The 16,619-nt window shown below is 37.3% G+C and overlaps 1 protein-coding gene across 1 annotated transcript in view; it reads left to right on the top strand.

The window, feature by feature from the left end:
- Window positions 1–16,619, top strand: part of ENPP3 (ectonucleotide pyrophosphatase/phosphodiesterase 3) — a 40,270-nt gene that overhangs the window by 11,814 nt on the left and 11,837 nt on the right. Inside the window, exons 6-16 of the mRNA XM_009644362.2 lie at window positions 532–629; window positions 3,625–3,704; window positions 4,266–4,385; window positions 5,761–5,870; window positions 6,870–6,935; window positions 7,801–7,873; window positions 9,264–9,372; window positions 9,536–9,664; window positions 11,050–11,081; window positions 13,965–14,092; window positions 15,961–16,027. Coding sequence (XP_009642657.1) covers window positions 532–629; window positions 3,625–3,704; window positions 4,266–4,385; window positions 5,761–5,870; window positions 6,870–6,935; window positions 7,801–7,873; window positions 9,264–9,372; window positions 9,536–9,664; window positions 11,050–11,081; window positions 13,965–14,092; window positions 15,961–16,027 — 1,012 coding nt within the window. The remainder of the gene's footprint in view (window positions 1–531; window positions 630–3,624; window positions 3,705–4,265; window positions 4,386–5,760; window positions 5,871–6,869; window positions 6,936–7,800; window positions 7,874–9,263; window positions 9,373–9,535; window positions 9,665–11,049; window positions 11,082–13,964; window positions 14,093–15,960; window positions 16,028–16,619) is intronic.

Raw genomic sequence — 16,619 nt, 5'->3', positions numbered from 1 at the left:
AGGTAAGGGGTTAGCACAAACCTGGCATTGCAAAGAGATTACATTTCCCAGCACTGAGGCCAATTGACCCTAACTGCTTGCTGGGTGATTGCTGTACTTTTGCAGTCCTTGTGCAGCTGCCCTGAAAGATTTTTTAAGATGCATTAAGAGACAAGAGACAGAATTCAACTCATTGCTATGTACAGAGGTACTTCGGCTTTTCTATACCCTGGGCTTGTATTTGGATGCTAGTCTGCAGCATTTTTCTTTACTTGTATTTGTAATTAAAAGATCACAAATGCCAATGTCTTTTCCTAGGTTCTCTATGTACCAAATAGCTTGTATTCTATTCCTCCAGTGGTTTTTCAGGAGGATTTTGTATTTGCTCTCAAAATTGAACTATAAGTTTATCTCACGCTGTGATATTGATTCTGGGAAGTACATGGAAATTCTGGATCCTGCTTTTAAAAGTGGAATTTATATTGTTGTTAAAGATCCTAGCAAGTCACCAACTCTACAAACTCCTTTATGATGAGAAGTATTTTCTTGTAGGTTTGATCTGCCACCACTTATCCTTTTTTCAATGGATGGGTTTAGAGCAGAATACTTGCAAACCTGGAGTTCTTTGCTGCCAAATATCGAAAAACTCAGTAAGTTACCAAGAGCATTTTGATTATTGTCTTTAAAAGTCTACATGCAACCTCTCCAGTCCCTTTTGCTGCTGCCATGCATATGTGTTGCTCAGCAATAATAAAACCACATATCAAGTCTGCCTCATCAGTTGCATATTTTCATTATTATAAGTTATACATTAATTATAGAATCATAGAATCATAGAATGTTTTGGGTTGGAAGGGACCCCTAGAGGTCATCTAGTCCAACCCCCCTGCAGTGAGCAGGGACACCGCTAACTAGATCAGGTTGCTCAGAGCCCCATCCAGCCTGGCCTTGAATGTTTCCAGGGATGGGGCCTCCACCACCTCTCTGGGCAACCTGTTCCAGTGTTTCACCAACCTCATTGTAAAGAACTTCTTCCTTATATCTAGTCTAAACCTACCCTGGTTTAGTTTAAAACCATTACCCTTTGTCTTGTCACTGCTGGCCCTACTAAAAAGATTTTCCCCGTCTTTCCTATAGGCCCCCTTTAGGTACTGAAAGGCCGCAATCAGGTCTTCCCGCAGCCTTCTCTTCTTGTATTTGAGTGCACAGCAAGCGTGACTTTTTTTAGCAAGGCCTCTAATACTGGTCAGCAGCTTTTTATTAAATAAATAGTTTGAAATTCAAATACAGTTTAAGACTGAAAAAAAGTTCCAGAGAAGGATCTCCTGCATTCTAGGTACTCCACTGAAAACTTCTAGCTGATAAGGAGATCATCATTAAAGTAGAATACAAAGAGAAAATGCATTGGGTTATTTGGATATTTTCCTCAAAGATGCACTTTTTCAAGTCAGGTATTTTAAGCTATTAAAGAGAAGCTGCATCTTTAAAAGTGTATCAGTGAATATTACTATATTACTTAAATGCAATGTAATTTACATATTGGTATAATTTAATATATTGATATGATTGCACTAAGGTTCAAGTAACTGCTTCCCAGTATTTTTGAATATTGGGAGAAAGAGTAAGTTGAAGTTCTTTAGACTGTGCTCGAAAGGGCTCTAAAAAGTGAGACCCATTAGTGCACACTTTGTTAAAATTTCCTGAATATTTTTGAGCTCAGCTCTCAAGATACTTTGTACCTGGACAAAATGTCTGCATATTTATTCATTTCTTCTCAGCAGTAATAGTCTAAATTGACAGTGTTTATACCTGTTCAGATTATATCATATTCTGTTTCTATTGTGCTCATTTGAAAACTTCACACGGATGTTACATTTCACTGAATAGTAAACAATCATATTTGTGGATAATGAGGGTGCAAACCTGACTTCTTGTGCTAATATTTTATTCTTTGATGTGATTCTGACATTGGAAGGAACTTGAATCAATGAAGACATCATGCATATGCAGAAGTCAGTGTTCAGTTCCAGTCTTCTGAAAGAGGTGAAAAGGAAATGCCAAATTGACAAAAGGCATGAAAACCATGCTACGTGTATATTTCCAAGAAAGCCTTTGAAATAAGAACAGATCTAATTCAGCATTACTCATATTTGTGGTCAATTTTAACAATTGCTTTTGCACATTCATGCTTATATGTCTCAGAAATCTACAGTGGAAAGGAAAGGGAAATTCATTTCTGTGCAAAGGAAAAAGTGTGACGCTGATTGTAGCATAAAATATTTCCTCTCTATTAACTCCATTAACCTAGGATTTTTAGTAGAGCTAATCAAGCTAGTTGTTACAGAATATGTACACTATGAATGTAGCTCCTTTACTGTTCAAACTATAAAAAAGGATGGTGAGTTCCTTGTGTATTTGTCAATTATTCAGCCCTCCTTTAAACATTCTTTAAGCCTTTTTTTCTGTACCCTGCTGGAACAGTTTTGTAGAATAATTTCATGCATTCATTGTTTAGTTGAGGTTGTTTAGTTAAAATCAGTTTCTGTTCCTTGCCTGAAATGCCATACATCAAAGAAAAAGAGTGTTAGAGTGTGAATCAACTAATCATCTGACCACAGCTTAATACAGAACTGTTTCTCCATGTGAGTTAGATTAAAAAATGGCATTAAGGCATCGTCCAGTCTTCACACCTTTGTTTTGTGTGTAAATAAGTTGGATACTACAGTAGATTCAGATATTATAGATGTTCAGGCATGGTAAGTATCTTAGATTGCCAAAAAGTGACGCAATGTTTGGAGATAAAGGTAGGACACCCAGGGTGGGATTCACTCCAGAGCATGACACCTGCATTTAGGTATGTTCTGGGAGGCGTCTGCATGTGAGATGTCTACACGCTCATTGTAGTCGGGACATTTATGGTTAGTACAGTCTGTACAGTGCAGCGCAAGAGCCTAGAGAGCAAGTCAGCTCAACTGACGGACAGAGGGTGCTGCAGGACAAATTGTTGCCTTAACCTATGTTTCTAGTATACTTCAGAGTGCTGTGGTGTATCCTAGGTGGCCTTCAGCAGCTGTGTCAAGAGGACACAGATCTCCAGGTGATCTTGTGTCAAAACTGCCAACTTTTATGCATATATCTTCTTGGATATCTGAAGGTATCTACCTCAAATGGCACCGGACTCCAGTGCTTAAGCAACTGAGTCTTTCCCATGCATCTAGTCACCAAACAACTCTGCAGAATATCTTGCCTGGGCTGACCTGAGGCTTCAGTCTCATTGCATAAGTATATATGTCTAGTGCCATTTTGGGTCTCAGAAATATCTGGGACACTCATTTGGGTTGGCAGACAGGATGTAGGAGCAGCATCTGAAGGCCAGGCAGGATCATTAAAGATGTCTCAAATTACCTAAGCGTCTAGGCTGTAGGCAGCTGAATTGAGTGTCCAGGGTCCATTGACTGCAGTGGGACAGTAGGCCTAGCTCACAAGGAGACACCAGAATGTTTGCATCTTAATTTGGAGTCACATTTCCCCTTTAATACCACAGCAACTGACTGTGGTGATTTTTCTTCTTTGTTTTCAAGACTGTTAGTTTTCAATTAAAAAAAAATACAAGCAAATTTATATTAATTCCATGATCTGTTGCAGAAACATGTGGTACGCATTCAAAATACATGAGAGCTGTTTACCCCACAAAAACCTTTCCAAACCACTATACTATTGTCACAGTAAGTGAGAATTTGCTATTTTTCCTTTTCATTATCTGGACAACATAGAAAGGATTTTGTGGTGCCAATCTTCTTGTGGGACATGGGGACTTAAGCTATAGGAGCAAAAAAGAGATAGAGATGCTGAGATAGTACATGCAGGTATGATCTATGTGGCTATATATGTATGCTATCTGATTCTGGCCTGTGAACTGGTTATTCCTGACCTTTGTCAATCTAGTTGGATACGGGTGAGTATGGGTGAGGACACAGCCATTTGATGAGAATGTGTGTTTGGATGGGTTTGGAAGCTGATATACAGCCACATGACATATATGGTACTTAATCTATAGCACATCAGGTTTGGGCTGGGGAGAAAATAGGGAAACTCAAGTGAACTTGACAGGCCCCCTGAATTCATTGGCAGGAGTCTGATGATCTGTGTGAGTCAGGAAAGCATGTTCTGTTTCTGTGATAAAACAGCCCTAAAAATAATTGCAACACTGCAACAGTAGGCATTGCAACATAGTTTAATCTCCATTTGATTTCAAGATTCAGCAGGGGTTTATTTTCATTTTGCAGGGATTGTATCCAGAATCTCATGGTATTATTGATAACAGCATGTATGATGTAAACTTGAACAAGCATTTCTCGCTTTCGGGGAAGGAAAAATTCGAACCTTCATGGTGGAAGGGACAGCCGGTAGGTTTATTTCTCATCATGGTATTCCTTTATGTCTAGAGTGGCTCATGTGCCATATTATAAAACAAAACACAAAGAGAATAAAAGGCAAAGCTGTGTGGTATATTTGCAATACATGCTAAATGTCCTGTAGGCTTCATATTATAGGCTGCCTACAAAACAGTTTGCTTTTTATGAAAGTAAAAGAACTCTTAAAATGTTAACTCTGAGCCTTAAAAATTTCACTTAATGTGGCAGTTAGTTAGTAAAAAAGACTTAAATATTTTGGCTAGTATTAGAAAGGATCTCTTGCCACAGGAAACCACAGTAAATTTTTGATACGGTTTTATTGTGGGGTATTTTTTTGCTTGTCTTGTGACAACTAGCTACAAAATGAAATCTGAAAATCTACTTCCAAATTATATCCACTTACAAATACACTTACAAAATCCAGGCATATAAAAGCAAGGAAGAGAATAGAAAAGAGCTTAATTTCCAGCAAAATGAACACTTACTTGTAACATATGGCACATTTCATAAGAAAACCCCACCCTGATTGAAATATAAAAAATATGCATGTAGTATATAGTATATCTACTTAATATATATTTATGTATTTATTTACATGTGTATGTGTGTCAGTGTCGGCACGTTTATAGTATACTCAAGTACCCAGGTTTTGGTGCTATTGTTTCATAATGGATTCCGTCAGGTTTGTAACAGAACCACAGCTGTGCTCTTTAAGATGATTAGGAAGAATGCCCTCTATTAATAAAATCATATAACTAGAATCCATGTCTTAGAATAGAATATTTTTTAGTTGGAAGAGACCTACAACAATCATCCAGTCCAACTGCCTGACCACTTCAGGGCTGACCAAAAGTTAAAGCCTGGTGTTAAGGGCACTGTCCAAATGCTTCTGCAACACTGACAGGCTTGGGGCATCGACCACCTCTCTAGGAAGCCTGTTCCACTGTTTGACCACCCTCTCGGTAAAGAAGCACATCCTAATGTCCAGTTTGAACATCCCTGATGCAGCTTTGAACCATTCTTCCATCTTCATGATCCATTATACTGGCATTTGCCACAGGAAAAAAGATCACTACTTGTTGCCAATTATGGAAGTACCTGTATGATTTTTCTTCTATGCTGAGAATACCCAAGAAATGGTTTCCTGGCTTCCATGCTACTAACTTTTCTTCAGAGTGTCTATGTAGAAAACAAACTTCAAATCGGATATGGTTATTACGCAACTGTGTGGTGTGTAAAAGAAGAAAGAGAAATGCATGCTTGTAGCCCATATTTCTGATCCAATTATGTATTTTTATTTTGGTGATCTGAGGTCCTCCAGTGGTGTAAATGCCACAGAATCATTTGTTTATGTCTTTACCCATAGGTTTGGCTGACAGCAATGTACCAAAATTTGAAAGCAGGCACCTTCTTTTGGCCAGGTTCTGATGTTCCGATTAATGGAACATACCCCACTTTGTACAGTGTCTTCAACAGGTAAGTTTTTATAGGGCTGTAAATTACTCCAAAAATCCAAATTGCCATATGACAGTTGAAGGAAACGAAATACAAGATTTTTAAACTACAGGATTTTTAAACAACAGTCTGAGAGAAACTAATTGAAGAGAGGATATTGGATAGGGAAGCTACTGAAGGAGGACAGACTCTAGATCAATTCCCTCTGGTCTTGCTCACATGTGTGATAATGTGCACGCTGCTGCTGAATCATAGTTCTGTATATTTGCCTAGTTAATTCACAGGTTACACATGTGCAAATATAGCAATTGCCTTCATAGTATTTTTTTTTTCTTATGGAAGGCATTGATATTAGTAAATTATTTCTAAGTTTTCATGATGATTCCAGTAAACCCCCCATGATTCCTTACATTTACAAAGAGAATCTAAAGCAAATATATAACTGCAAGTCTCTCTCTATAACAAAGGTTTTGCAGTGATGTATAGGATTGGTACTCTGAAAACATCCTAGAACTGTAGGTAACTAACATAAAGCTTGTGCGTGACTTTGGAGGAAAGCAAAGCTATTAATGGGTGAATTCCTTCATAGGAAACAAAACATGACCTCACAAAGATTTTTCTGGGGACATGACTTACTTTTAAAATATGAAAATCCAAGGTTTATACATGCTGGAAAGGATAACATTTTTTTCTGATCTGTACTTCAGGCTTATGTCCTGAACTTGAAATCTCTTTTTTGCATGTATTTAATTATAAATATGGGAGTACTCCCATCAATATCACCTGTTGTGTTTGCAAAATCAGGATCTGTAATTTACCATTAAAAGTGAGTTACATTCAATCAAAAATGAGAATAATAAAACTGATTGCTGGTACCTTGTTAAGATGCATCATTCTTGAAATCTAAGTCTGTGACTTTACTGTATGACTAGAGAGTGGACACTTTCTCTGTATCTTGGAATTAGAAGGGCTTATTAGAAAAGCCTTGCTAACATCATATCTTTTTTTTTTTTTCCCCAGTTCAATTACATATGAACAGAGGATTTCAGGAATATTGAAATGGCTTGATTATACCAAATCTGAGAGGTAACACTTAGTAATATCTAGCTGGTTTGTGAGACACTACCTTAGAAAGGTTTTAATGCTTAGCAATTGAAATTTCTATCGGTGTTTGTGAAACATGGAATCTTCCTCGCCATCTCAAATGATAATTTGCTGAATTTAAGCCTATGCTATAAGTATGGCTAATAATTTTTGGGATAAGATTGTAGGTACAAAAGATGAAAAAGTGCACATATATCTGAAAGAGATGTACTGTTGTATAAGTTTGCTTTTATTTTTCTCTCTTTTTTTCTTGGTGCATGGTGTAGAGGAAACATGGAAAATTCAGTTTCTAGTCTAAGTGTATAGATAAAAGATTTTATATGAAAGATATTGCACGAGAAAGGTTCAATATATGAAAGTAATTGCAGGCAGTAATTCAGGATGAAAAGTAGATGTCAATACTGGTGCTCAACTTTGTAAAGAAGTGAAATCTTTTATGTGATAATTTGTAACAAGTTCCTAACATATTTGCTGTTAGGAGATGCTGTCTAGAGCCTCACTGCTTAATCAGCAAGAGAGCCTTTCGGTGCCAGTTCCACTTACATCTCAAAAAGGAACAGCCTGATCTGCTGTCTGAGATCTTGAAGTTGTTCAGTGATTTCTGGATACCAGTTAAAGACACCGGATGCTGTTTCTGAAATTGTAACTTCAATAGCCCATGTTGATTAATTACAAAACTCAGAGGAAGTTGAGTGATTATGTTTACTGTATGGACTTTTATTAAGGTTTAAATTAGTTATTTATAGTTGTGTTTTAAGTTTCTTTTTTTTTTTAAATGAAAGTGTTTTTTTGAAATGCTGTCTCCAAATCCTCATAAAATTCCATTCTTATTTATTTCTAACTCAAGGCCTGATTTCTACACTTTATATATTGAAGAACCAGATTCTTCCGGACATTCATTTGGACCAGTTAGTGGTGGTGTAAGTAGTTTTTATGCTTTTCTTAGACTAAATCACACTAAAAATGGTGCTGTACTATGAAGTTAACCAACTTATGAACTTGTAAAGGATAGTAGATCAAAAATTACAGTGACTGTTTTGTGAATTTTTATATAGAATTCTTGCTTGTGCTTGAGCCCATTGTTATGATTCCAACACTGTGTGTGAATCAAAAGAGCTGTAAACCAAACAGACAGGCAGAAAATTATTTCAGATCATAATATTAGAAATAATATTAATGGTTGTGTTTAGACTGAACTTTAATTTTATTGCCAAGTGATATTTGGAAGCATGTGGCCTGGCAAATCCTCAGGGACATCTTTTATTTATTCCTAACACTGTACTTCAATGTTTGTTAATTTGTAACCCAAAAATATTACATTTTTACTTGCTTGCAGGCAAAAAGTTCATTCTTTGGGGAGTGTAGGATTTATCACATCAGCTCCTTCCTAGAGCGGTTTTGTTTAATATATTTGAAAATGGTCTTCTGCAAAAGGTCTTGTTGTAGCAGACAAGGACAGAAAAACTGATATTTCTAGGCTAGTTTTAGGCTCGCTAATTGCAAAGGGAACTCCATTTCTCTTTGTACAATAAGGGCTTAAAAAACAATTACTGTATGTGTAACGATATATATGTATGTTGTTCGTGCATGGAAGACATTCAAGGAAGTGCAACAGAGTTAGGGGAACAAGAAGGGTGCACGTGCTCAGACGCAGAGTCCTCAGACTCAGTCAGGTATCGTCCCTACCATAGGACTTACAGGAAGGCTCTAAGTCAGCTGCACCAACTGGGGAAGAGCCATCCACTGTGAAAGGCTGCAGGGTGGGTTGTGCTGGGTTTCTCCTATATTACTTCAGTGGTGGTCAGTGGTTTTCTGTAGGAAGTTTAAAGGGACTGCATATATGAGAGAAGGGCACCATGCCTTCCTGGATGCTACACTGCTCTTATAGATTGTGTGTGTGTGTAAATATTTTTGAAACACTGCTTATTGTTAATATAATGACATGTTCATATTACAATAAAAATTGTGTTTCATGTTGCAAATCTGATATATAAATTTGGGAGTGAGGAACAAATTTGATCTGAATGTGTTAATTTTCTTCTTTCAATAAACATATTTTAAAGTTTAATTTTTCTAAGGTAATAGAAAAAGTCAATTGCGAGTCTTTTTATTAAGGCTCATATTCTGTGGTAGAGTAGTGGAGTTCTGCACATCTATAGTCTAGTGGTGATGTAAAAAGAAAAGGAGCAGCAATATTAAGAACCTGAAAACTGACTGAGAAACTCACTTTTTTCAGGCTTTGATGATTAGATTTAAGTGAGAACTTGAAATCAGAAAAAAAAATTCTAATGAAACTGGTTTATCTCACAGGTAATCAAAGCCTTACAGCTAGCAGATCAAGCACTGGGGATGCTAATGGATGGACTTAAACAAAGGAACCTGCACAAATGTGTAAACCTCATTGTTTTAGCTGATCATGGTAATGTATATAGTTCTTTTTTCACTCTAAATTTTACTGAGTCATTGTTTTCTTCCTCTGTGTAATATGTGTGCTTACTAATTTTAATCTATTTTATAATTTACTTTAGCTTTCTTGCAATATATTGTATATAAAAAATAACTATTTCTGTGTTGTCTTTTAGGGATGGAGATGACCTACTGCACACAGTTAGAATATATGACTAATTACTTCAAACATACTAATTTCTACATATATGCTGGGCCTGCAGCTCGCATTCGAGCAAAAAATGTTCCAAAGGACTATTTTACCTGTAAGTGTAGACCAATCCTGGGATTGCACAATCAATATATTGGGAAATAAATAAATAAATAATTAGGGAAAATGGATAATCAGTAGCAACCAGCAGAGTGAACAGCTTTCTCTTACACTTAAACTGGCTTAAACATCCACTGAAGTTGGGTTGGGTTGGGGTTTTTTTTTTTGCAAGAATTACCCCCTTAGATGAAATTGAAGGTTAGAAAAGCTTGTTGCAGAATCTGATTTGCATTTTCTTGGCATGTGGAAAGATGAAGACAATACAGATAGTTTTATTGTTTTGAACTGGAACTTCAGGTCTTTTGTAAGCACGTTTCTCTTCACAGATTTCTTGTGCAACATTGGCAGAATCGGTCTTTTTGAAGCAGTGACTATTTCTAACTGTGTGTACAAAGTTAGAGAGCCTTGGTTGAACCCTTTAGCTAGTGTCACAAAAGAACACAAAATTGAAACCATGTGAGCTGACTCTGACTTGGAATAGATACCAGACTGAAAAAAACCCAACCAACCTATCTGAAAACTTTCTGAATCAGGGAAGAGAATGGAGAGAGGTAAAACCATGGAAGTGCTCTATTTAGTGAGTTTATGTGATTCATAAAGTATTCTAAAAGGCATAATTCTTGCAGATCTCAAATAAGAGCTGGGATCCCACTGTACTTTTTATTTACCTTTTCTAATTGCACTTATATTTGTAAGCACAATGTTTATACAACATAAAGCAGATTTCTTTTGGTTTAAGTAGAAGACAGTCTAAGTCAGCCAGGAGCAAAGTAAGAAGCAGAGGAGAGAATAATGATGTCTTGTATGTGTCTTAATCTCAATATAATTGTTGACTCATTTCCTCTAGTGATGTTACTTTTTCTGAAGGAATTTTGCTTCTGTAAAGTGCTCAGATTTGTTTTTTAGAAAGCTAATGTCAAAAGGTTGAAGTCACTCTGAAGATGTGGAAGGTGAAAGTACTAAGACAGATTGGATTTTTCTCTGTGACTGCTGCTGGAAGTGGAATACAAGACAAGTGCTCCAGGTCCAGTTCAGTGTATAAAAAAAGTTATACTTCAAACAGAGGTTAGATGGGAGAAGAAAATTTGGTTCTAATGATGGTGTATAGCTTTGGGTGCAGGCAGTCATCACCATGGCAGGTTTCTACAGTCTGTCTTGATGTACCCAAGGTGCTAGGTACTTCCACAGGCTACCACACTTACAGACAGTTACCCTTGGAAAAATAACGTTCCTACCCATGGAAGGTTAAGGTTACCATAATCTTCACAGGCTAATAAAGAAATTCAACTTTACAGACAAAAGTGTGATGAAATTTTTCTCATGAAGCTTTGGACCTTCAGCTCTTGTAATGTATGTTAATTCATCTTTTCTTTTTAACAGTTGACTCAGAAGGAATTGTTAAAAACCTCACAGTGAGTAAATATTTTTGTAATATTTCCTCATAGTTCCTCTTAATAGGAATCTGATCAAAAACAGCTTGTGAAAAACTAAGACTACTGTGCCAGTTTAAATAATGTACTGACTCCGGTGTACCATAGGAAGCAGTTCTGGAAGTTGTTCAAAGATGGTGCACAAAGGTTTGCCATGGGGGATCTCTGTTCAGAGCAAAATAGTTTTCTGTGCTTCAATTTGAAAGAGAAGTGGCTGACTTCGTGTGGAGAAAGTAGCATGTATCTTCATTATAGAACAGAATACAACACAGAGATGCTTTTGATAATAGGCATCCATTAGCTCTGGACCACTAGGGCTGCACTCAGGCTAGGTTAAAGCAACTTTTCCACACAACAGATAATGTCATTGTAAAGCACATTGCCACAGGGTTTTGTAGAGGCTGGAAATATAAATAGGAAGGGGGGATTTTAGACCAATTCATGGAGGAAAGGCCTGTATGGGCTATTAAACACGATCCACAAGTGACCTCTGACTTAAGAAATCCCTGAAGCCTAAAGAAAACTGAGCAGGAATAAGAAAGTTCATTCAATACTTGACTTGTTCTTACACACTTTCTCTAAGTATCTGATTCTGGAAATTCTGAAGGTCTGATTGGAAATAAAGTACTAGGCTAGATGGACCTTTGGCATGAGGCAGTATGGTTCTTTTAGGATCTTTTAGGACATATCACATAAGTACTTGCAGTGCTTTTAGGTATGCTGCAGCACCACTGGGCCCCATACTGATAGTTCTGCTTGGATTTCTGCCATACTGTGTGGATGTAGTGCTCTGGGGGCAAGTCCAAGCTTGTCTGTGTCTCCCATCTAGATCATTGCTCCTTGTGGGTACAACCTGTGACAGCTGAGGTCTGAATGGTGCAAACAAAGGAGTGCAGAACAGACTGCAAAACAAAGGAAGGCCAAACCTATTTCTTTTACTGAAAGGTGATAAGATGTGACAGTGCGTGTTTTTCCTTATACTTCTTTAGATAGATAATTAACTGCCTTTTTTTTTTTAATGTTCAAGATGAGCATTAATACATGTGGGATGAATGTGGTGGACAAACTAAAGTGCGTGTAGGAAAGTTGTCTTTTTGTATTTCTTTGCATTTATAATTTACAGTGAGTTAAACATTGAAACTACTTGCTTTCTGCATATTTCCCTTCTTTCCTTAATTTCCAATTTATTTTCTATTCTGTGACTAGTCCTAGTCCAAGCACTAGACAGATGTTCTGATACTTTTAAAATAAATGCTCTTAGCTTGGAAAAATTCTGGGCTGTTTCAGCTGGGTATATTTCTGATAAATCACCACTGGTGGTCTTCCTTTAACCTGTTGAATAACAGTTGTGCAATATTACATGTTGCTTTTGCCTGCCACTAAAGTCCAAACGGCAGTGAATGTTCCTGTTTAATTTTTTTTCTGAATACCTAAGAACACGTCCTTTATTCCCCAGCACCCAGAGCAGATGCAGGAGTAGGATGTCACTTGTTGGGAATAGCAGAAGGAGATTTTTGGTACTACATCCTCTATCCCATTGTATGATGTGGAGCCTGTCATATCAAAGAGCATTAGTGTGAAGGAATAGCACAATTTCCATGTTCTCAACCCCAGTTGAAACTGCAACTGCTAATAGAGATGTGACATCTCTGCTTAACAGGAATAGCCTGGTATCAGGACACTTCCTCTTTCCTTTTCTATTCATAAATAGTTAGAGTTTGTGTACTTTGTCCCTTTCAAATTCTTAGAATGAGGGGTTTGGGGAGAGAAGGGGGTTGTGTGTTGTCTATTAGTTGCTGATCAGTAGACATGAAGCCATATTGTATGTTGATTTTCTCTGTTTTTCCCTTTAATTAGACTATCCTTTGTAGAATGACCTCCTCTCCTGGGCTAGCAAGCCCACTGAATCCTTATTTTTCATGTTCCTGGATTCCACTCTGCTGCTTTGATGACTATCCAGGCACACTTACTCTCATTTCACATGCTGCTGTTGTTCTATGCAGAGTATACAGTTCTAGTACTTAGAGGTGAAGGTGTCAGATCAGACTCCAGGCATGCTATGGTTTGTACTGCCTGTGTGATAAAGCAGGTCCATGTCTCTGGCTTACACAGCTTCTTAGCAGGCCTTCCTAGCAGCACTTTAGATGTTCTGTATTGTCCCAGATCCCTGATCAGGAGCAACACTTGTGAAACATTGCTGTGATGCTTGCAGCCAGCTGCAATGCTCCTGATGGCCATATGTAGTTAAATCTTTGCAGTATGTCATATGGTTGTCATTAGGCTCTCAATACCAAACTCATTCATAGCATGCCTGCTGACACAATACTTATATTAACACATTAAATGTGGATGTAAAAGCTAAGGCCTTTAGCTAACAGCTGAGCACTGGACATTTACATGGCATGAGAGTACATGTTCAGTCTTGCACCTAAAACCCTAGACCATGCTACATTAGGTATACTTGGGTTTCCTTGTTATTTGTTGAACAGTACAGATGGCAGAAATAAACTTTCTCTTGTAGAGTGTAATCTTACATACTAGATGCCAGTGACATTAGTATGGACGTATAGACTAAACTGTACTACTAAATGTCTTTCAGCCTTAGAAGTACTTTTACCACAGTATTTGTGAACTTGCTATGCATATTATAGCAGTATATTTTCAAACAGTTCCCAAAAAAGCCATTTTTCCCTCCATTGCTTCTTGGGCCAGAAATGAGATCTGCAGGTTATCCAAAAAGCTACCTCTGAATAATGTGTTTTGTGCTCACATTCCTCTCACTAAGATGTTTGTGATAATTCTGAGGGATGGGTTTATTTTGTATACTGAGCAAAACTCATGACTGGGCTCTTTCCTCTTGCACAGTGCAAAAGATCCCCTCAGCACTTCAAGCCATATCTGACGCCCGACTTGCCAAAACGATTCCACTATGCTAACAACATCCGTATTGATAAAGTTCATCTTCTGGTGGACCGACAGTGGCTGGCTGTGAGGTAACATAATTTGTGTGACTGTTACCTTACCTTTTTCATCCCATTCTCATCCTTTTAATGTCCTTCACAGATGCATCGTTTCCTGTTTTGCTTTAGACTTGTTACATTTCCATGTTTGTTACATTTAAAATCTTACCATGTGTAAAAAGGAAACACACCTTATACATAAAGCCAAGAATGTATTATTAGTACAATTCAAATCTTAGCAGTCTAATAAAAGACTTGTCATTATGCCAGATCAAATTATTACAGAAAAAAAGGAAGAAAAAAGAAAATAAAGAAATTAATACTACTACACAGAAAAAGCCTCAAAAATAATTTAGTTAAAATTGTTATACAAGGCCTTGCTAATATCCAGCCCTTTTCCTGGTGTTATGTTATGATCACCCCTCCACTGCCCTTCTGGGTCCAAAGGTTGATGGCTTCGGTCTGGTGCATGTGTGGATATGGCCAGTAATCAGCAATATAAGTCCTTCATCAGGAGGAACATGATGTCGATGTTTCTTCTTCCTCACTCAGTGATCCAAATGGGGTCCTTCCTGTATGTACGCTAACACTACAGCTTGCTCATTCTTCACTGGCCTGCAAGTTAACATTACATCTCAGTTCACTAGATATTGTGCATTCTACATTAGATGTTTGTTCTTTATTCTCTTTCTTACCTCTAAGTCTGGTTTTGCTCAGTTCTAGATCTATATTTCCTTAATTGACCATCAGTGGGTTGTTTCTAGCTTTGGGGTCTCCATTCTACACAGAATAACTAATTGTTACTGCTATCTATATAAAAACCATGTCTTTGCCATACAAGGATAAGCTGATAAGATAACAAATTAGGCATAAGCATCTTGTCATTACAAAAAAATGCTGTAAGAGCTAAAGAATAAAAAAATATCTCTGAGCAAGTCAAGAGCAGTGCAGACAAGCTTTAGTCTTGAGGCTTTGAAAACTCGATACAAAGCCTGTGGTGTTAGTAGCAATGCTGTATTTACTGAGCTACGGTGTTGCAGCAGGAGAAGCATGAGCCGACTTGGAATTTCAAGACTAATCAAATAGTAGAAAATGCCCAGTCAGTCTATGGCTTGATTGTTTTGCTGCAACCAAATAATTGTCCTGGACATATAAAAAGAAATGCATGCTGAAATATCTCGTAGTCACCCTTTTTTAAATTGTGTTCAAATGTTCCCTGTGACTCTGAAAACAGGATACATGTGCTTGACAAATGTGCATTGAATCAGTATGGGATGACGATCTCTTTATCTTTCCATGTATCTAAGCAACGGGTAAATTAAAACAAGAGTTACTCACTATAAGTCAGACTATTCTGGCATGTTATTGATTCTGTAACACACCCCCACCCACCCCCATACACACATCCACATCTCTCCTTCGCCCTTTAGAACCCATGATGAAATGATGAAAATCCATGCCTTGCAAGGGAAAATCTTTTGCAGTCCTATTTATATTGATCCACAGAGGCTAACAACAGAGTTCTCCCATTATAAGTTTTCTGTAAAAAAGCAGATACCACAGACTACAACTGAAGAATTCTTCCTCGGCAGATTACACTTGTTCTGAAACTTGTAGCTAGATGAAGGCCTCAGTTCAAAACCATCGATTTTTTCAATTTATTTTGAAAACATTGATTCACTGTACACTTAGTAGCTACCTAGGATAATTATTTCTGTCCACATCTCTGTTACAGAAGAGATCTTCGTAAAAGTGAACACTGGATGAGCAAAAAGTATTACAATATTATGCCAGAGTCAGTTCTTAAGACATGATTCTAAGTCCAGTGATTCAGGATGACTGTTATTAACTGGTTCTATTTGTGCCATTTTTATTTACGCTGTATGATGGTTTCTCCTTAGGGACAGAAGTTACACATATTGTAATAGGGGTAACCATGGGTATAACAACGAATTTAAAAGTATGGAGGTAAGATGATTTCTACTAAAGTTTTACACCTTCTTATATAGAAATGTACTATGTGCTACGTGAACCACCAGAATATAGAATATATGATAGTTTTTGCAGTGTGCTTTTTTTTCTGTGTCACCCAGACATGTAAACTGTGAACACATACTGGGTCCACATATTTGTATTGTCTTTCATCGATGTGTATGAGGCCTGCTTCCTTGGGATCATGTAGTAAAACTTGTCTGGTCTCACCTTAACTCCATGGAGCCAGATAGACTACAGTAAACCAAGCATACCATGTTTAACTATGGGACACTGAATTCTTTCATTCTTTCATTCTTCTACTGAAGCAATGATTGAAAAATCTCCATAGGCTCTGGGAGTTCAGTTGAGCATCTGAAAGCCTGTCTTTGCTTATCTCACAAGACTTAATCATATCATCAGAACAAAAAAGCCATTAGTATAACCTGTGCATTAGTGTAGGCTGAATTGCAATTTCATCTCATTTCATGTGCTTTCTGTGTTATAAACCTTTAAGTAAGGTCAAGCATGGCACTACTAGTCCCATATTCTGTGCCTAAGAATCAAATTCCTCCAGATCTTCACAACT

The sequence above is a fragment of the Egretta garzetta genome, unplaced genomic scaffold (genome assembly GCF_000687185.1).
Source record: "Egretta garzetta isolate BGI_Z169 unplaced genomic scaffold, ASM68718v1 scaffold397, whole genome shotgun sequence".
Taxonomy (NCBI): domain Eukaryota; kingdom Metazoa; phylum Chordata; class Aves; order Pelecaniformes; family Ardeidae; genus Egretta; species Egretta garzetta.
Note: the sequence above shows the minus strand (reverse complement) of the source record. Positions and strands in the feature narration are given on the sequence as shown.